This window comes from Felis catus, chromosome A3, assembly GCF_018350175.1.
Source record: "Felis catus isolate Fca126 chromosome A3, F.catus_Fca126_mat1.0, whole genome shotgun sequence".
NCBI lineage: Eukaryota > Metazoa > Chordata > Mammalia > Carnivora > Felidae > Felis > Felis catus.
In genome coordinates this window covers 128,825,372-128,847,624 of record NC_058370.1, presented here as the reverse complement: position 1 = coordinate 128,847,624, position 22,253 = coordinate 128,825,372, and the positions used below count along the sequence as shown (strand labels likewise).

General features: G+C 43.0%; 1 protein-coding gene across 11 annotated transcripts in view; it reads right to left on the bottom strand.

Annotated features, from left to right (window-relative positions):
* Positions 1-22,253, bottom strand: part of NBAS (NBAS subunit of NRZ tethering complex) — a 355,550-nt gene that overhangs the window by 80,965 nt on the left and 252,332 nt on the right. For all 11 annotated transcript variants that reach the window (XM_045054925.1, XM_045054924.1, XM_045054917.1 and 8 more), the window contains 4 exons: positions 21,962-22,191; positions 17,763-17,873; positions 9,711-9,961; positions 8,058-8,392 (listed from right to left, as the gene is read on the bottom strand). In XM_045054925.1, the coding sequence (XP_044910860.1) occupies positions 8,058-8,392; positions 9,711-9,961; positions 17,763-17,873; positions 21,962-22,191 (927 nt within the window). The remainder of the gene's footprint in view (positions 1-8,057; positions 8,393-9,710; positions 9,962-17,762; positions 17,874-21,961; positions 22,192-22,253) is intronic.

The following is a 22,253-nucleotide window of genomic DNA, read 5'->3' as shown; positions in this document are numbered from 1 at the left end:
TACCCTGGCCTGGGAACACAGTTGAGGGTCTCTTAGGAGACGCCCCCTCATCCAAGCCCTGTCTCCTTTTGGATACATCTCTGGGTCACCTCCCAGAGAACTCCCTGCTGAGCTTGATTAACAACAAAAGATGATGTGCTAATCAAAAAAATTAGCGACGCAGGGCACCTGGGTGGCGCAGTCGGTTAAGCGTCCGACTTCAGCCAGGTCACGATCTCGCGGTCCGTGAGTTCGAGCCCCGCGTCAGGCTCTGGGCTGATGGCTCGGAGCCTGGAGCCTGTTTCCGATTCTGTCTGTCTGTCTGTCTCTCTCTCTCTCTCTGCCCCTCCCCCGTTCATGCTCTGTCTCTCTCTGTCCCAAAAATAAATAAAAAACGTTGAAAAAAAAAATTAGCGACTAAACTGTGAAGAAAGAAAACCGATAGTGCACAATTCACAAGTTCAAAGGGTGGTGTAATGGCATTTCTAGGCACACATTCCATCTTTCATTTTCAAATTATTTACAGAATCTCCACATCTGGACACTGATAAGAAATTAATCTCTTTTAAGGAACTGAAAATTTAAGGCAATCCTCTATGCATTTATCAGAACAAATCTTCATGATTCTTATTTATATTATAAATATTTAGGAAGCTGAAATGATCTCTCACATATCAAAGACAGTTGTAGTTTTAAAAACAATAACCTATGACAGTGGTTCTCAAAGTGTGGGTCACAAACCACAAGACTCTATCAAGGAGTCTGCTGAGTCAAAATTATTTTTAGGACTCTAAGACATTATTTATCAGTTTTTACTGTATTGACATTTATAGGTTGGTAAAAAGGCAATGGTGGACAAAAGTGTGGGGTCTTAGCACAAATCAAGGGAGTGGCACCAGACTGGACTAAGAGTCACTGTGTTCTTTGCTGGCAAAGTTTCACTTAAGAGTGTTATTCTTCTTCTTTTTTAATACATTTATTTATTTTTATTTATTTATTTAAATTCAAGTTAGTTAACATACAGGGTAGTATTGGTTTCAGGAGGAGAACCCAGTGATTCATCACCTACATAGAACACCCAGTGCTCATCCCAGCAAGTGTCCTCCTAATGCCCATCACCTATTTAGCCCATCTCCCCCCCACTCACCTCCCCTCCATCAACTCTGTTTATTCTCCGTATTTAAGAGTTTCTTATGATTTGTCTCCCTCTCTGTTTTTATCTTATTTTTTCTTCCCTTCCCCTATGTTCATCTGTTTTTTTCTTTTTTTTTTTTTTAATGTTTATATTTATTTTTGAGACAGAGACAGAGCATGAGTTGGGGAGGAACAGAGAGACAGGGAGACACAGAATCCAAGCAGGCTCCAGGCTATAAGCTGTCAGCACAGAGCCCAACACGGGACTCGAACTCACGAAGCATGAGACCATGACTTGAGCTGAAGTCAGACGCTTAACTGACTGAATTACCCAGGCACCCACATCTGTTTTGTTTCTTAAATTCCACATACAAGAATGTTCTTGGGGCGCCTGGGTGGCGCAGTCGGTTAAGCGTCCGACTTCAGCCAGGTCACGATCTCGCGGTCTGTGAGTTCAAGCCCCGCGTCGGGCTCTGGGCTGATGGCTCAGAGCCTGGAGCCTGTTTCCGATTCTGTGTCTCCCTCTCTCTCTGCCCCTCCCCCGTTCATGCTCTGTCTCTCTCTGTCCCAAAAATAAATAAACGTTGAAAAAAAAAATTAAAAAAAAAAAAAGAATGTTCTTGATGAAGGAGTAAAAATTACTAATATTATTAAGTCTCCTCAAACATGGAATGCACGGGTTTTTAATATTCTGGGTGAACTGACATATATACACAAAGCATTTCACTGTATACCAAAGCATAATAAGGAAAAAGCATTTGTGTGATGGTTTGATTTATGAACTGAAGTAGTTTCTTTTTGCGTGCATGATCATTTTTGCTTAAAAGAACAACTAATAGAAAACTCTGGTTGTTCAGACCTGGATATTTCGCAGACATTTTCTCCAAAGTGAACAAAATGAGCCTGTCACTTCAAGGAAAACGATTCATACTATTTGTTGCCACTGATAAAATTTGAGCTGTCAAGCAAAAAATTAGAATTTTGGAAAATTCGTATCCACCACTGTGAGACTGACAGCTTTCCGATACTTAAAGACTCATCTGCTAAGAGGAGTGCTCATATTAGTACATGTGACTGTCGATACTGCATAATGCAATTTATCAACATCTGGTTGATCTGCAAAACTCAACGGATCACGATTTTCCAAAGGCCTAACGCGTTATATTACAAACCACACATGGGTAAAAGATACACCCAGAGTGCAACATAGACCAGTGGTTTTAATGTAACAGAGTACAAAGGGTTCAACGATATGGTTTTAGATTCCACACTGCAATTGGCCTTTAAAAAATCTACCACTTGTGGAGTTTCAGTGTAGGATCAAAGGAGAGCATGCCAACTCATAGGCTATGAAAGCACTCCTCCCTTTCCAACCTCGCATCTGTGTGAGGCTGGGTTTTCTTCATTTACTTCAACCCAAACAACAAAAACTGAAGGCATAAACACGAGAATCTAGCTGTGTTCTCTTAAGTGAGACATGTAAATATAAAATAATGTTAGTCTTTCATTAATCTTTTTTCTTTTGGAAGCAGTTATTTTCCATTAACATATGCTATTCATGTCAACCCATGTAATGGGTCTATTATTGGTAGTTATAAGCGAATTAAATAAATATTTCTAAAATTTCTTCATTTCAATTTCTAACATGATAAATATCTATAGCTATATCCTCAATAAACAAACTCTTTTTACAGTTTTCAATAATTTTTAAGAATGTTAAGGCACTCAGATCAAAAGGTTTTACCATCACCAGTTTTGATAATAACTGTTTAAACAACACTGAAGGAGTTCCTACTTCATACTGTGCTAGGAACTGGAGAAGTAGATAAAAGGCAGCATCCCTAGCCTCAAAGAATTTCTAATTTCATGAAGAGTGTAATTCTCAATTATAACCATTTTACTGTAAAAAAGAAAAAAAAACATTTCAACTTTCTTAGGAATGTATTTACATCTTGATGTTCTCAATGGCAACTAACCTTGTATATGGCACACAGCTGATATCTAAATACTTAGTGATTCAGTCTGAATCTACATAATATGCATTTGATTTGTGCATCAGAAAGTCCTGTATCTGCCACATACTTAGGTACTGGGCATTGCCTAAGCATTTTTACATAGGATTCAGACACTGACTGCTCTTTATGGTGACAACGGTGCTCCGTCCTTAGTGAAAAGACCCTGAAGTTACAGCAACAGTGCAGCCTTTCACTGAGACAAACCTTAGGAAATAAATTTTATTTTTAGGTCATATCATGGTTTTTAAGACAAATTTACTCTTCCAGATTTTATATCAAATAGTCTGGATAACAGGATGAGGGAAGAAACGGTAGCTTATTTCAGGAACAATCATAACATGAAAAAGAGATTCCCTTATGCTGTTTCCATAGCTCTAGAAGGCAGAACCGAAAGGTGGAAACTATAAGGAGCCTGAAAAAAAATGTGTTTTTACACACACACACACACACACACACACACACACACACACACACACACACTAGGGGCAGTAACTTAATTATCAATAGGTATGATGCTTGAGGGTCAGAGGTCAGACCTATTTTTCTATTTTCCCCCACTCTAACCCAAAGGAGACAGCATGTTTCCATCAGAAACAAACGGTGGGAGTTGAAACAGAGAGTGCAACCAGGGTGGGGTGAGGGTGGTCAATGTCCATCCAACTTCAAGTTGAGAAGCACCTGGCAGGAGGCAGAAGGCCTGTGTTAGTTCTGTGATTACCTGGGGCTCTTAAAGTAGGGTCCTAGCAAGCTCCTGGGCAGCAGTTCGTAAGTGAGCAGAGGATTTCCCAGGTCGTCACTTAAGGATGCAACCCTCCCCGCCATTCCCAGTGCGTGGGGGTATAAAAGGCTGGGAGTAAGGAGAAGGCTGAGGTCGCACCTAAGTCCCATCTTAGCACATCACATGTGAACCAAGCACACAGTGTTTTGACCCCAACTGCAGCTTCTTTGATCATTTTCCTGGATTTCTAACCCACTAACTTGCTCTCTGTCCCTTCTACAAAATGTATCTAATTGCTCAACCGGAAAAGCAATAGGAAAGCAACTCTTACCTGACTCCACAAAAAAAACAAACAATTTAGATTTGCAGCAAATGAACTTTAAACATTTGTGTTCTCTGAAGCTTCTGCATATTCATCACCTCAAATGTCATGAAAATTCAATCTCTGCCTATATGACATAATACCACTTTGTGCATATTTTCCCCAGAATTTCTACAAATTCTGCCAATGCAAATGGCAACTGAATGACAATGATCTCGAAGGCAAACAGCCCTCTCTGGCTTATTTCGTCGGGGGAAGGGTACAAAGTGCAGGCTTCTGGACCCTCCTGTCTGAATTCTAGCACCTATACAACAGCTTCGTGCTCTTGTCCCGCACTCTAGAACTAGCTCACCAGTTCCTTCCACAGTTCGGTTTGGAATTAAACGTGGGTACACATTTGAAACCCGCACACCACATGTGAGCAGTACAGACTTACTTTACATTTTAACATCATGTACGAGCTGTGGGAACATCTGGTGTTTTGCAAATTTGGCCAAATCCAGCTGCACTTCCTTTTCCAAACGTGTCCTCTGACATGTTAAGGGTTGTATTTCAATTTGAATTTCTCTTGCTCTCTGTCTCTGTCTCTCTCTCTCTCTGGCACAGTACTGTGGGACTTCAAGCAAGCACTGTACCTAAACTTTATACTTTTCCTCTCTCAAAGGAAAACCGAAAGCTTGCCAATTAATAACATGAGGAAAAACAGCTAGACCAAAGATGTAAAATTAATTTTAAATGCTTCTCTCTCATTTTCCTCTAGCTTGCCTGACTCAGTAGAAAACCATCTCTTTTTTTTATATTTATTTAAGCAATCTCTATCCCCAATGTGGGGCTCAAACCCATAACCCCAAGATCAAGAGTCACATGCTCTTTCCTACTGAACCAGCTAGGCGCCCCGAGATAGTTGACTACACAAGGGTATCTTGCTAAGGACGACACCATCTGAATGGAGAGAAAGCAATGCCATAGTTATTGACTCACTCTTTACTGGGTCAGCCAGACATGTTCTCCTCAGGAAAAGTGCGCATGTGTGCACAAACAATTGGGTCATACGTTTTCAGGTGGTTGGAGAATGTGCTATAACCGAAAATCATCGGACTTGAAACATCATAAATAACAGCTCAAATTCGGAGTGGATTCTATGTCCATGTCTTACGTTTAATCCGGAGTAAATCACTGCTGCTGGAAATCTAGACTCCTCTGTCCCCTTCCATACACATACTCACAATTAGCACATGGCCTCGGTGATGGCATGCTACTCTTTGTCCTGCCCTCACATAAAGCATTGAAAACCCACATCAGGCTGAGGGGAAAGAAACGGCCTTAGAGTGAACCCCCCCAGCGCCCCCCCCCCATCTTCCTGGCTTCCTGCCTGGTCTGTTTGCTTGTCCAGCTCCTGTAGCCAGTTCATGGTCCCACCTCTGGAGCCTTTTCCTTGCACCTCAACTCCCCACTTGGTTCCTTCCCTTCCCTGCATGTGTACTTCCTTGGACTCCAACCCTCTTCTCGTTCGGGGAGATTCCAAACCCATGTTTGCTGGACTCTTGCCTTTTTCCCATACTTGCCAGGTTCCTGCCCACCCTTCTTTGTTCAGACTCAGCCCTGCTCCGGGCACATCCCAGGACAGGCTACTCCACTTGGACTGAATGTCCCTGGGGCTCTCTGGGCCCTGCTCCCCTACAGCTCCTACAATGGCCCCAGGCCCTTGACTCTAGCTGCTGGTTCCAGGGCTCCTCACATACAGTACAGTTCGGGGGTTAAGAGCAAGGACTCTGGAAAAAAGCCTTCTCGACTTCACGCTGTGGCTCCTCTATTACCAAATTAACTTTGTAGGCCTCACTTTCCTCACCTGTCAAAATGGGGGTAATAATGTATCTGTACCACAGATTACTCAGCCACAAGGAGGTCTACCAGATTCCTCAGTCTAAACCACAGAGGTATTAAGTTGCTGGTTCAAAGTTCAAAACCAGGTTCAAAGGACTTGAAACACGTACTCTTTTCCAATATATGAGGCTATCTTCCTTTAAAATCATTTTTAGTTGCTTCCTTGGAAACAACAAAAACGATCATTTCCTTTTCGTAGCAGTGATTGTAAAATTTCTTTATTTTAACGTTTATTTATTTTTGAGAGAGAAAGAGAGAAAATGTGAGCAGGGGAGGGGCAGAGAGAGGGAGACGCAGAATCCAAAGCAGGCTCCAGGCTCTGAGCTGTCAGCACAGAGCCCAATATGGGGCTCGAACTCACAAACCGTGAGATCACGACCTGAGCTGAAGTCGGACGCTTAACCAACTGAGCCACCCAGGCGTCCCTGCAGTGCTTGCAAAATTTAAAACCAAGTTATTAACTAAAGTGCTTGAGTTCTAATAGTGAACTAAAGTGCTTGAGTTCTAATAGTCAGTGATGAGGTCCTTGGTTCCATCCACAACTGTTAATGGAATAAGTTAGTTAGAACTAGAATTCCCCACAGATGTTTGAACCTCTACCTGTATCAACCTCCAAATGAATGACTTGAATTCTTAGCCTTTACACTAAATTTTCAGGCTAATATGAGCCATGTGAAAAATACTTGTAATATAAAAAAAAAAAAAGGAATGTATCTCCAAAAGAGATTCAAAAGAACTGTATCTCCAAAACTCTCTTTTTTCCAAAAGAAAAAAAAAAAGTACTCGTGATAGTGGGGCACCTGGATGGTTCAGTCTTAAGTGTCCAACTCTTGATTTCTGCTCAGGTCTTGATCTCATGGTTTGTGGGATCGAGCCCTGCATCAGGCTTGGGATTCTCTCTCTCCCTCTCTATCTGTCCCTACCCTGCTCACTCTCACTCTCAAAATAAATAAACTTTGGGGGCGCCTGGGTGGCGCAGTCGGTTAAGCGTCTGACTTCAGCCAGGTCACGATCTCGCGGTCCGTGAGTTCGAGCCCTGCGTCGGGCTCTGGGCTGATGGCTCGGAGCCTGGAGCCTGTTTCCGATTCTGTGTCTCCCTCTCTCTCTGCCCCTCCCCCGTTCATGCTCTGTCTCTGTCTCAAAAATAAATAAACATTGAAAAAATAAATAAATAAATAAATAAATAAACAAACAAACAAACTTAAAAAAAAAAGTTTAAAAATACTTGTGATACGGTACTGGGCAGACTTGCCAGCTTGGAGACCGGGGGAGCAGCAGCAAAGACCGTCAAGCAGAGGAGGAAAAAAGTTCCAAAGGCAACAGAGCTCAGCAGTTGAGACCAGAGGTGGGAGGTGTTTTCGGGAGAGACATTCCCCGCCACCAAACAGCAAGAATTTTGTTTTACAGTAAGGTCCCGAGACGGCAGGAAGAGAAGGAGAAGAACTCACGTTATTTACTCTGTATGAAACTAGGTATGGTTGAAGGATCCAGAGCAGGAATTGGGAGTCCAGTTAAAGGTGCTCAGACCTAAGCGTGGAGCAGACATTAGAAAATGTCTACAGAGACTTCCGTGGATAATTCTATCACCAAGTCATACGCTACATGGAATTCATGCAAAAATTTTTAGGGGCTCGATTTCACCACAGCTGAGCTGTCGCCTGCCACTGAAAGCAGCTAATGTGGGTGGGGCACTGGACGTGCTTCCCGCTTCGCAACTGGAAAGAACAAGGTGGCGTATTCACTGTGACACAGGAGAACCGTAACGTGTACAAGACGCACACGTGAATCAGAAAGAGCCAAGTCAGATTTAGACTACTTGCACATCTGTGACGGAGGAAAACGATTTCCCAATTAGAACATCTCGCGCTTAGCAAGAAACGAAAACGTCAAACACGTTAAGTATTCTCCATCCCAAGAACGGAAATAAAAACAATCTACTGGATTTAAGAGCCATTTTGGTTTCTTCTACAGCATTCAATGCACTTTCAACGATCTTTTCAGTTACCTTGGTCACAGCTTTCGGAGAAAATGTAATGGCATCCACCACCGCGAGGAGGTCGCCCGGGTGGAGGCGATCGAAGTACTTCACGCAGACGTCATAGGCGCGGAGCCACTCGGGGGAGGACTCCGGGACTTGTTTAATGAGGTGCGGGTCTCCAGTCCAGAACAGCTTCTGCAGCCAGATGGCGTACAGAGAGCTCGGGGAAAGCATGTGTCCATCCTTTGCGGGGATTTTGGGAACAAGTTTGGAAATAGATAAGATATTTTGACTTGAAAGAACTGGCTCCAGGGCTTCAAGAGGATTTGTGCTGTCATCGGTCAGCTTTTTGTAATTAAGACCTAATGGAACGAAAAGAAAAAAAGGGAGTGGGTTCTTTCCAACATAAACATACAGGAGCTTTCACACACACACACACACACACACACACACACACACACACACACACGCACACACACACAGCCCTCTGGACCGCTGAAGGGAAAATTTTATCTACCAATTTATAGCAGATATTCTGTCGATTACAGAGATCAGAAGATGTGAGCTCCTGTCCCAGCCTGTGAGGCAGTCAGCTGTGCGGTCCTCCACAGGCCGCCCATTCCGCGTGCCTCAGGTTTCCTGGCGTGCACGCTGGAGAGGGCTTATCCTCTGGCTTCCTCCATCCTTCTACGTCCTTCCACGGCACCTATATTTCCTTTGACCAGCATGCTCATCGCACTGCATTCTATTTCCCCATAGTTCATCTGCCATCCCATCAACTACCTGCAGGCAGGGATGCAATTTTGCTCCTTTTCTCGCATCTGGTCCAGCTTCTAATTTGGTTACTCGGTAAACCACTGACAGACTGAAATAAATTCTCACAACTGTTTTAAGTATTGAATGAATATAGATTTCAAAGTAAATTATAACGTTTATTTATTTTTGGGGCAGAGAGAGACAGAGCATGAACGGGGGAGGGGCAGAGAGAGAGGGAGACACAGAATCGGAAACAGGCTCCAGGCTCCGAGCCATCAGCCCAGAGCCCGACGCGGGGCTCGAACTCACGGACCGCGAGATCGTGACCTGGCTGAAGTCGGACGCTTAACCGACTGCGCCACCCAGGCGCCCCTCAAAGTAAATTATAAAGTATCACACAGACTGGAGAGGTATTAATGTGTTTAATGTCTTAGTTAGGAGCTTAGAGAGACAGGGATAGCATTCCAAAGACTGCCACCATTTATCAAAGGTGCAAATGCTCTTATTTTAAGGGTTTCACACATCCTTAAAACACAGAGTCTCCAGTGAGGTGAAATTCGGCCAAATTGCCAAATGTGAAGTGTCCCAGCCCTGTCCTTTCTATAGATAAAACAGAACCACTGGGAATAGGGAACAGACCTCTGGAGGATTAGTCAAAAACTCCAGATCTCAGCACCAGGCCTACTGTAAGACAAAGTCAATGTGTGACTTTCCATAGGTCTCTTATAGTTTTCTTTGGTATTTAATTCCTTAAACAGTAAGTAAAGGAGTTGCAAAGATAATAACTAAAGTCAATTAGCATCAGATCCTGTGATTTCTGATCTCTGCCAGTCACAAAATGCACAAACATGACTGTGCACAAAAAAAATTAATTCCTGGCTTTAGTTTAAAGAATGAGTTCAAGCAGGGAAAGGATCGTCTTACCTGCAGCAACGACCTTAAATTTCTTCAGCAGCCGAATGTGCGTTTCTGGCTTAATGGCATATTGCGCCAAATCTGCACAGCCACAGCTTTCCAGAAGAGAGAAATAATATAGCAACCTTTCGTGATCAAAGCCACCTATAGCGGGGTAAATATACTTGACCATGTGCTTGTGAAAGGCTTCAGGATCAGTCTTCAAAGTCTCAAAGAGATGAAGGGCTTGGGCTCGATTTTCAATTTCTACTGTGGACAAACTGAAATTAAGGAGAAAGAAATTGTGTTAAGATTTGGTCCCTTTAGTAAACAATTTGTTGTTGTTTTTTTTCCCCCTGACTGAAAAAGACAGGCTGCTTCTTACAAGTCCCTTCTTCTTGTCAATCAATTTCAGCAAACCACCAGAATGTGGGCTGTTTATATAAGGGCAAATAGGAGTGTTAAATGCTTACTATTATACAATTTTCACGTTCTCTCATATGGGTCACAGCAACCCTGTGAAGTAGGGTTCACATTCCTTCAGATGGGAGAGTCACCCAACGCTTAACATCCAGGAGATGAACCCAGACTTGTCAGCTTCCGTTATGCATTATTTACTCATGTCACAAGAAACACTTAAAATCTGAGCTTCATTATAGAAATGTAAACAACCTTATTATTTCAGGAATTTAGGAAATGGTGGGGGAGAAGAAACAACTCCAACTTTGAGGCATATAAGTTTTACACCCAAGAGCCCCGAACTGCTATTCAATACACCCAAATTTGATACTCTGTTCAAAGAGAATTAAAATGGGAAAGAACAGATATGTTCACTTGACTTATCTGTGGTAATGAGTGCCATTAGAATGAACACACTTCTTGGTATTTTCACCATGATTTAGAGGTCTTTATAATGTAATGTAAAAAAAGGCCATTTAAGGTTAAAGTACTGCAAACAATTTTTAAGGAGTCTTACTTTGGTCAATCAGTTTTTATTTCTGGGGGTAAAGGGGAAGACTTAATTTTGGTCTTGGCTTCTCCCCGGACAGAACATAATGCCTCCAGCCCGGTGTAACCCTGATGCCCCGTGCAGAGTAAGTCAGCACTCATAGAAATGTCCAGTCTCCGGGGCATTCAGCAGTAGCATACAAAGGATGCAAGGGGTGCCAGGGAGACTTCTGGCGAAATCAAAGTTAGATCACATACAACTGAAAAGCAGCATCTCTGAAATATGATGCCCTATTTAATGGAATTCCCACTTTTAGGAAATGCCAAGACATGTTTTTTGGTTTAAGGACATAAAGTTAATACAAATTATGTTTTAAAATTTTTATAAGGGTGTGATGATACTTGGGATACCAGCAGCAATCCATAAAGTGAAAATATCAAGTAATTTTTTTAAATGCTCTTTTAACTGTCACTTCTCGAGAAACTCTGTTTTTCTATTAAGACATAGTTCAAACATCTATAAAAATGTCCCCAGTCTATAAAAATGTCCCCGACTGCCTCCTCTGAGCATCCTTCTCTTCTAGCACTCATAACGTGCTGTAACTTTTCATTACCTTGTCTGTCTCCCTCACTAGGCTATGTACCACTTGATGGAAAAGATGATACCATATCTTCGTCTTTAGTTTCTCAGTTCCAAACACCAGTGTGTGGTAAAAAGGAAACATTCAACATGTGTCTTATGAATGCCAAACAGATGGGTGGATGAGCAAAACGTAGGTGTCCTCCAGGGACCAGGCACCCTGCTCATCGTGGGGGGGAGAGTATAAAGATTTACAACAGTGGCGCCTGGGTGGCTGAGTCGGTTAAGCGTCCAACTGTTGCTTTCAGCTCAGGTTATGATCTCACGGCTCCTGGGTGTGAGCCACACTTCCAGCGTGGAGCTTGGCTGGGATTCTCTCTCTCTCCCGGTCTCTCAAAATAAATAAATAAACTTAAAAGAAAAAAAAAAAAAAGATTGACAACACAGAGCTCTATCCAGCAGTTTGAAAAGCTAGTTGAGTTCTAAATACTTAAGAGTTAAACCACAATGCAAAATAATGGTAAGGACAAAGGCCACACAACCATATTCTAATTAACAGTAGGATCCCTAAAGCTGTATCTTGAGAGGAGGTAAATGTCAATGTTAACAGAAGGCTTACTGAAGGAAGCACTTGAGCTTGGCACTGAAAAAAGGAATGAAGACAAGAGAGTTTAACAGAGGTATCGAGACAAGAAAGCACCAGGTCTGTACAACAAATGAGTATAAACGAATGGCTGGTCAGAAAGCAACCTTGATAGTATCACTATTCAAAGTATGCAATGTCACCTCTGAAATACACTGTACGCGCCGTCGTGTATGAACGCGATTCACGGAATTTCTGATGTTTCTGCATAATTTGTCAAACGAAGTCTGCAGTAAACAGCAAACCGTGTAACCCCATGAAGACAGGTCAGATGGATGAAAACTTGCAGGCAGAACAGCATGCCAATGGAGGGGGGAGGGGAACACACGTGCACTTCTTAGGCTGATTCCTAAGCAAGGCAAGTGAAATCTAAGTAATTACCAACCTACAGACGAGAAACTGCCATCAGAGAGGTTAAGCGACCTGCTTAAGACAAAGGGTCCACATCTGTTTGGACTTGGCGTGTGTTCTGCTCAGCTCATCACAAAGTAGCCTTTGACTAATGAAGGTCAAGTGTCTGCAGTACCAACCATGTCAAAAACAGGAGTTTTTCTGTAATGAACATTAGTTCTCTCTCCCAGCGGCAATACTCTCAAAGAGTTCTCCTGTCATACTTCATTCTTAACACCCTGATAAACAGAATACTTGAGATAGACTCATCTACAAAGTGGCCAGTGATTAAGCCCTAACAGTTTTAGTTCACTGGTGATTGGCTTCATTCTGAATATAGTCTCTCCTAACCAACACGACTTTCCCCTTTGCCCACCCACTTATTCTTCTGTGCCTACAATTCGGTTTGTCTGACGTGCAATTTTACCTACTTATCTTGTCAAGAGAGATCTGGAATACCTTTAGTGATACATGATTAAATGCCAAAACCTGCCTCTTCAGTAAATTACAATGTGCTAAGATCTTTTATAGACGCCAGTAATCAATAACCCATTTTAATAGTTTCCATTGAAAGAAGCTGTTATCTTCCCTTTGGAACAAGAAATGAAAACTCTGCTTGGAAAACAATTCCAAAGAACCCACATTCAAGAGAATAGGAAGAAATACCATGAAACCACTATGGACTTTTCACTAATCAAATTAATGATTACCCTTGAAAACAGTTTAAGTGCTTTATCTTGAGCCTAGTTTTAGCCATAAAGCAGCTTATATATATAATGCATATTTAGCTTTCAGAGATTAACTAAAGGAAGAAACTAGCATGAGTTGTACCCGGTGCACAAGGAATAAATTAATAGCACTAATCCTTTGATTAGTGTTCTGTAATGGCTTCAAGTTGTCAATCACCCAAAAACGTGATTCAAGAACAGGATGTATTGAAAGAACTTATATTCAAATAGGAAAACAAATTTATTTAAATATGTTTTTCTTTACTCAGTCTGAGACTGATTGATAATAAAGTTCTATTACCTGTCTGAACAATACCGAGAAGAGGAAAGGAAGGAAAAAGGACAGTGGGACAGGAGAAGGCAGACGGCCGCTGGGAAAGGCAGAGACAAAGGGATGGGGATATGGCTTCACACAGTCCAGATGTACTAACTTCCAGGCATTTCCGCCAAAGACTAATCCTAAAAGCTTAAAGACATATGGGTCCAAATTCATGACCATGATCATGAGCGAACAGGGTTCCTCCACTGATGCCTGTGCAAAGAGACAATTCTACCCTCTAAGTTATAACTACTCTGACCTGAGGGAAACAATCCAAGGTATTCACCACACAAATGCTCAGAATGAACTTGACGTGGCCGACTTGATGTGCAATGCTGCCTGACAGTTGCACATGGGACTACAAAGAGAAAATAAGGTCAAAATAGCCGTGGCATTTTTCAGTTTTGCCAACATTTTGGCCAAGTCTTTGTAAACTGAAAAATGGAATTTAATTTTACAAGTTCACCTACACGGTTGATGGGATGACCAATAATGAGCATCTCTGTCTATTTCTTGTCATACAACTACTCAGATCCTCTGCGGAATGTTGTATATGAACAGAGCATGATGGGGCAGGCCATGAGAATAGGCTTCGTCTCCTCTACAATGACAATCCTGACACCTTAGATTCTCACTGGTTTATATAGTCTCATATTATTACCTAACAAAAAAATATTTTCAAAGACACCACAGAACAGAAATAGATGAATAGGTACCATTTACTGAGCATTTAGATGTTAAGTGCCATGTCAGCTCATTTATTTCTCACAAAGCAGATACCTTATAATTAACGTTGACTTGAAAAATAACTATTCAAAGATAAGATGTACAATGTTGGGCTAATACTGGTCATAGGATGGGTTTGGTGTATATGATCTGTTTCCAGAATTAACAACAGCTGTTTTTTGAGCACCTACCACATGTCAGGTATTTTGTATAAATCTCTGAAATCTCACAGCAGTTTTGTCAAATGGAATGAGAAAACTCATTTTGCAGGCAAGGAAACCTAGGCATACATACAGGGCTGAAGCAACGTGTCTACCTGGCAAGAACACTTTAGTAGGAAGTCACAGAGCCAGAGTTTGAACCCAGGATTCAGAGTCTGAACACTTTCCACCAGATGGAAACAAGCCAAAGTGCATTGTCTTGCTTACATTTTATGCCAGTGTCAGGAGCTTTTGACAGTTTGGGAGAGAAGTGGCCTTAATGGTCACAACATGGAAAGGAAGGTTGCAGATGTATGGAAGGAACGGCTTCCGCTTTGGTAATGGTGGTAATCAGTTCTTCCACTCTTAGGAATGGCAGGTTTCTTCTTAGGCACAATGCAAATCAGAGTGTGGGTCATGATCCACAACCCCCTGCCCTTAGGCCAAAAGAAAGATCAAAACCAAATTTAACGACTACAGAAGGCCTATGTCCTGAATATATATTCAAACTTCCTACTCTAATATGGATTTTTTTTTCCTGGTCCTGAGTTTTTATTTTATCCTAATTTTCAATGTTATGAGCTACTTTTAGTAAGCCGAGCTACCTTAAATCCTCTCTCTATACGCGAACTATTCTCACACTAACTCCTCAGCCAAGCCAGGCTTCCTTAAGGGAGGAGACAGAGAAAAGGCCAGGATTTAGAATCCTTTACAGTGTGGCCGTGTGGACACAATTCTGCCTCTGAGCAGCAGCAATCCTGGGACACAAGTCCCGTGTATCTTCTGTTTCCATTCAGAAAGAGACAGATGCCTTACAGTTTATTCATCCTCCCACAGCTAGAACTTGCGCTGGTTCATCCCTGTACCTGAGAACAAAAGAATCCTACCAAAGAATATGAAACTGATTGTGAAAAATAGAAGAGTGCAGGCAGGTTCCATGCGCCAGGGGGCCCCTTGCCACGCATCTAAAGGAGACTGAGAAGACGGTATCGTGATCTCTGACACTTGGGTAATCACCTCGTGATTCAAAGGTGGCTATCAGAGTGAAATGAAAATGCAGGATGCAGGCCTTCAGATCTGCTGTTTAATTAAGAAGGGAAACAATGGAGAGTGTCACCAAGGATGACAGTCGAAGGGAGTTCTGGCCCCTACTTAGTTCTCCAGTGCTAAGGAGCCATATGCTCCAGCCACAATGGTTTTCCTTTAGTTATGCAAAATACCAAGATCCTTCCTGCTCCAGAACCCGTTCCCTCTGCCTAGACTGCTATCTACAACTTGTGCACTTCCTTTATGGTACTTACTAGGACTAGCAATTTACTTTTTGGCTATTTTCAAGTGCGTGCATGCGTGTGTGTGTGTGTGTGTGTGTGTGTGTGTGTGTGTGTGTGTGTGTGTTGAGAGTGGGCATGTCTCCCCTATTACAATATAAGCTTTGTGAAGGTAATAATGTGTCTGTCTCATTCAGCACTTAAACCTAAGCTTAGAATAGGAAGACACTATAAAAATAATCATATGTAGTGAGTGAACAAATGTACTATTCAATCGTCTAGAAGCATCCTCTGGTATTTTAAAAATGATCTTGTGTCCAAAACTTAAAGGTGCTCACAGAGTCAGCAGAATTGACAAGAATAATAACAGGAATAATGCAACAGTATGACAGAGCGGCCAGGCTATATACTTTCCACAGATCCTCTCTTACCCTTAGAACCTTACAAGGTAAGGATAATGGTCGGATCACTGAGGAAACAATGACTCAAGAGGATTAAGAGGCCTGCTCACAGCTACATAGTTGGGGTTATGGGCAGCAGATGTGGACCAAATGTGGCCAGACTCCAAAACCCGTGCCCTCATGCTAAGCCACACATACACTGGTAGTTGATGGTGTAAGTATTTCTGCTGGTCTCTTCTAAAACGTCCCTCTTCTAAAACATCCAGAACAGCCCAGAAGTGAAGGTGGCCACCGAGGCTGTAATGAGTGATAGATATACATCAGCCCTGAGCATGGGGAGCTGAACATGCCCTGCAGAACAGCTGGGGTGTGCCAGCTGGAAGGGACGCCAGGCACACATGGCCACTCAAAGTCATCACTGATATTTACAATGACTAAGAAGAAAACAATGGGGGCGCGGGGGAAATAAGGGGAAGAAGGAGACCAAGAATTCAAGTATGGGTGTTTACGATGATTATCTCCTTCTCACAGGAGTGAAATTCCAGGAATAACTGCCAGTAATGATGTACTGGTCATGTGAAAAGGGGTGCAGGTTTGATATTTTACCGTGAAGTCATTTAATTTTTGTTACCCCTTAGAGTTGAGGAAAATAAATTCCCGAGAACTGAATGACCTTGCATCGGGACATACAGCTAGAGACTGACAGTTAGTATTTGATCCAGCTACGGTGATTTGAAGGCTTATGCTCTACTGCATGACGCTGCCTCACCCAAGACGGTGTGCGCCCCTCTGTATGTGAGCTGGGCAGGGAATATCTCCAAACTCAACCAACAGGAAAGAGAATGTAAAATTATAGGAAAATCAACTTTTCAGGGAAAATGACTTTTTAAAGGGACAGAAAAGCAAAAATCTTCAGGAAAGGAACATTATTTTTCTGACCTATTAACTTCTCATAGGCATTGACTCAACAAGTAAATGTTGGGCAATCTCTCTTCTATTAACAAGGCTGGTTTCAAATGCCTGTGTTACCAAGTGTGATTAAACAGTAAGGCGAACCACATCTTTTAAGTAAGGAATGAGGGGCACCAAACACCACTTGCTAAATCAATATTAGGTGTTTTGTCACTCACAAGTAATGATGCCAGGCGGTAATGATTTCCTGCTTTTGTAATTGCTGTGCGTCTCCATAATCACACTGCTATCAGGTATAATGATATGCTGTGAACAGTCTTGCACATTACTAGATTGCCTGATAATTTATAATAAATTCAGACCAATGGACCAATCCTGCTTATATAGATATGATACCCTTTTATGTAACATTCAATGAAAGGAAAAAGATATTTAATAAAATGCCAAGATATTTTCTAAATGCCAATGTGCATAACAAACATTTATTTGAACCTATTACTGGGCTTTAAAAACGGTGCAGTGCAATATTTATCACAGATAAGACTATCACCCGTGTGGTCATTTGTTTAGCATCATCCAATTATAATCTGTCGCCCACACTAGACTACAGGTTCCAAGACAGCTGGGATGCCAGTGTTTGCTGACTACTGTAACCTGAGTATCACCACTGTTCCTGGTACACGGTAGATTCTCAATAAAAGCAAACAAACAAACAAAAGAAACCTCTGAATAAACACACCAACATTACAGTAACTCAGGGCTATTATTACTGAAAAACAAAAACTAATAAACTGTTGTTGGAATATGGACGTATCAGGAGACATATAAAGGGAGAAGGTACAGATGTTGGTCTACTACAGGTCAAAAGGAAAGGTGAAATTGCACTTCACAAGGTCAAGATCCTTCTAAAATAGAACTGAGAAAAGACAGACACGGAAATAAACGTACATCTGAACCGTGCACTTACCCGCTGTCCGTGAACAGGAACTCCAAATGCGTCATGAGAACTTCCCAGCGGGAGACACTGTAACGCTGCGCCAGCGAAAGGGCAATGCTGTAGACGTTCTCCTCAAGTGTTCTTCAAGAACGTCCACCAGCCACAGGGAAGGGAGAGAAGAGAAACACATCACCCTTAATCAGCAACGAAACTATTCATTAGGACTCTCTCCAGCTGCAAGGGGTGCAGCCGGCACGGGCCTTAAAAAGACATTTCACAGCAATTCAGGAAACGTACTTCCCAGGCACGTTAATGCTCCTTTCTCACCGCGGTGCACTGCAACTGACCAAGGAACTGTCCAGAACGGTGGTTCTCCACCGAGGGGGATTCTGTCCCCCAGGGGACATCTGACAGTGTCTGATTATCATGGCAGGAGAGGAGGAGGACAACGCTACTGGCATCTGAGCGGGGAAAGGACAGGGATGCTGTCGAACTTCCCGCAAGGCACAGAAGGCTCTCCCACAAGGCATGATCCAGTCCAAAATGTACGGAGGTCAAAAAATTCTGGCACAGACACCAGAGCCTACAGGCCAACAACAGTGCAAAGGAAATGTATCCCTGCCCTACAGGCATGTATCTGAGAAAGCACAGTCACTCAAGAAATGTTTGTTTTCCAGACTGTATCAGGTATTGTGCTAGCTACGTGGGACACAAAGACAAACAAGACATTTCTTGAGGAACTCACAGCCTAGTGGAGGATGTGAGATGTCAACCAGGAACCAAATACAACAGCGGGGGGGGGGGGGGGGGGGGGGGGAGGGGGAGGGGAAGGCGGGGCTCCCAGAGGACTTCAAATACTGACAGCAGAGATGAGCGAGTGACCGATTTGAGCTGAAGCCTGGAGGATAAAAAAGCAGAGCTGAGGGAAGGTAGTTACGAGAGAGAAGAGCCAGAGGGCTTCTGAGAGAGAAGGCATGGGGGGTGGGGCAGGAGGGGTTCCTGCCAAGGGACCTGCACCTTATCCTACCGGCAGTGGAGAGCCAGAGGAAGGTTTAAACCAGGGCATGGGGTCACCAGACTTGAGACCTTGTAGGTTTATGAAGAATTCTGGGCCCCAGCACCCACCATGAAGGCCATTCTGCAAAGACTACGGCAGCACCTCTATTTCCCAGAAACAGAGAAATTCTAAGGATGAAATTCTCGTTTGGAAGATTGGTGGACAGAACCACAGGAACAGAAATGAAATATCTTCTTATTAAGGGATATTGCTAAGACTATATACATGCTAACTGAGAAAAACAGGACGTTTACTTCTATGTTTGATTAGCCCACAGTTGGTAAACATCTTCTGTGAACAGCAAGACGGTAAATCTTTTAGGCTTCGCGGCCATACGGTCTCTGTAGAAAATTCTTCTTTTTATTATTTTTTAAAATTCTTGTTTTTCCACAAACCTTTAAAAATGTAAAAACCACTCTGTGTATGTGGACTGTAAAACACAGGCCCAGGGCTGGAATAAGTCTGTCACTGCGTGAAGTACTAGGTCATTGCCGATCAGAAATTTCTTCAAGTATTTACTGAGTATACTCTATGGAATGAGAAACCCTTGAGAATAGCGACCATTAGCAATTCATCCTTTCTCTGAGGGGAGTCTGACACAGTGCCTGACCCCAGGAACGTGCTCACTAGGTACCGGTACCTTCATCACCTGAGAAAGGTGGGAAGAAGCCAAGCTCTGTGTGCCCTCCTCCAGGTTAGCCCAACGAAGCACCGAAACCTATTATCTAAGATACACGGACAATAAAGGACGGATAAAAGGCACTTATAGAAAGCCAATGCCATCAAAATGGATGCACGATTCGCAAGAAAACGAAGACTGGTCACGCTGTGTACAGTGAGGGGGCCGGGCGGGGGGGGGGCTGCAGAACAGGAGGAAGCAGACGCGTCAAGGATTTTTGTAACACACTGAATGCCCGCCTCCAAATCGGAACTGCGAACTCAAAAACGCCACACCCACTCTGACATTTTAAACATGCCGTTCAGAGAATGTTGGATATTTTTCTAGGTAACAAATTGTGGAGAAGGTTCTATGGTATGTTTGTCAAAAGCATGTATTTGTCCTCTAGGACACACTTCAAATAGCATCCTGGATACTTACAAAAGAAAGTAAAGGACAAAAACCCCGGCAAAATGTAACAGATGATGTTAAGACATGCCTTACCTCCTAACCTGCATTCTGCATAATAACATTCTTCTAAGAAACCATGAGCATGGGTGGCACCCAGGATTACCAAATGCCCGGAGGAGAAGCCCACTGGACTTGGCAATGGGAAGCCGAGTCTCACCCCTGGGCTGTGTGACCTCGAACAACTTTTTAAAGTTCTCTGGTTCTCAGATCCCTCTTCCGAAAGTGAGGAGGCTGGATTAAGTGACCCCTTCAGTCACTTTCAAATTAGACATTAAACGGCTCCATGACATTGTGAACCTCCAGGAGAACAGAGGAGGAGAGAAAAAACTATTCCACATTTCTCTTAACTAAATCCCACTACAGGCTGTTCTTACTATCTTTTCTTTGATCTGTCTATTCCCCGCCTTACTCTAAAGAGAATTCGGGGCGGGGGGTGCCTGGGTGGCTCAGTCGGTTAAGTGTCCGACTCTTGATTTTGGCTCAGGTCATGATCTCACAGCCCGTGAGTCTGAGTCCCGCATTGGGCTCTGCGCTCACAATGCAGAGGCTTCGTGGTATTCTGTCTCCCTCTCTCTTTGCCCCTCCCCCGCTTGCTCTCTCTATCTCTATCAAGATAAATACAAATAAACTTTAAAGAGAATTTGGGGTGCTTATGGTAGGAAAGAAGCTTGGGCTCATATAAAGTTATTACAAAGTGCCAAGGGTACTTTGCCACTTTCTTAGAGGTTTAAATAATAATAACGAAAAATAGCATATACTACAACCATAACCAGGGCTACATTTGTTATTTTAAAGTAATGTAGCAGGAAGGAAGAATAATCACTAAATATAGGCACAATTTAACCTTAGCTTCAAAGGCTGGAAGCCTCGACTGCATTGCAGGCCTCGCTTGCCTGGGAACACAACCGTGCATTGGGGGTAGGGAGTGGGCGGGGGGTCGGTGGGGGGGGCACAGGGCGTTGTGAAGATGGGATGGCTTTGATAATTGAGAGACCAAGGCCAAGATTAATATCACAGTGATGATCCTTACCACCCATGTAAACTTGGGCCAGTTACCTCACACTCCCGAGTCTCATGTTCTTCAGCTATAAAATGGAAATACCATTTTACGCCACAGGGTTATTATGTCCGAGGAGTAAAAGAGATTTACAAAATAAGCTTTATAGAGCACCTAACACAGCTCCTGGCCCATGGGAAGTGCTCCACAAATTGTGATGTTAAGAACAAAACAACTCTACTTAATAACCATTATGGGTGAACACGCTTTCCCGCTTTTTTTTTTTAATTTGTATTTTTTTCTTTTTTTGTTTTTTTCCACTTTCCCACCTTCTGACATGTAACTAATTCTCATTTGATCTCAACTAAAAAAATGGAGACCAGTATTAAAACCAAGGGGCATCCCACGCCTCCGAAGAAATGCTTCTCACTGGGCCTTAACCTGTACTGCCATCTCACATGGGGCTTGCTGCTGAAAGGGGTAAGCGACAAAGGGAAAAGTGGCAGGTGCTACTGGCTTCCACCAAGAGAGACTGCTGGGCCTAGCTGGTCAGCTCTCCTTCCTCTGGAAACCCATGACAGATACAGGGGCCCTGAATCTAGACTCTGGGTCCTTCCCCCGGTACTCAGTCAAACAACATCTCATTCTCAACACATGGGGGAAATTAAACTGCCCCCTAGTTTGCAGTGAGACTTCCAGGAATAACAGGCAATCTTTTTAAACGTCTATAATAAGCTTCACATTTTTTATGCCGGTCATACCCTCACCCCGCTAACATGGTAAGAATGTTGGTATTGGGCTAGCCAAATCATGGGAAACTTTTAAATAATTCCCACGCTTATTATTTAAATCTGCAGGTTTAAAACTTTGTCTGCCATCAGCTGATCCAACTGGGAACAGCCACGTGTCCATCACACCCCAGGAAGAAGGAAAGTCCTATTTATAACAACCACAGATGTAAACCTTCAAAGGACAGTGTCCTGACCATTCAACCTGTTCTTTTAGGCTTTAAATCCACCCCTTTAGGAGACAAAGGTATCCCTTACTCTGCCAAACCAAGGATAGTTTCCCTTTTATACTGGTCATCTGCCGTAAACCGCTGTACATCCACACCCTTCCGGAGGCCCTGAAGGATCTGGGCCTGCGTGAAATCCAGGAGACGTTCGTTGTAGTAGTGTAACTGCTTGGTCAGTGAAACCAGGTCCTCTGGCCAGGCGTCGTGTCCGTATCGAGTCACATGCCTGGTGACCATCTTGATGAGCTCCTTGGGATCAGCCTGTAACAAAAACAGCAACAACCAAAACAAAATAAAGTAACAACAAGACGACCGCGTCTCCT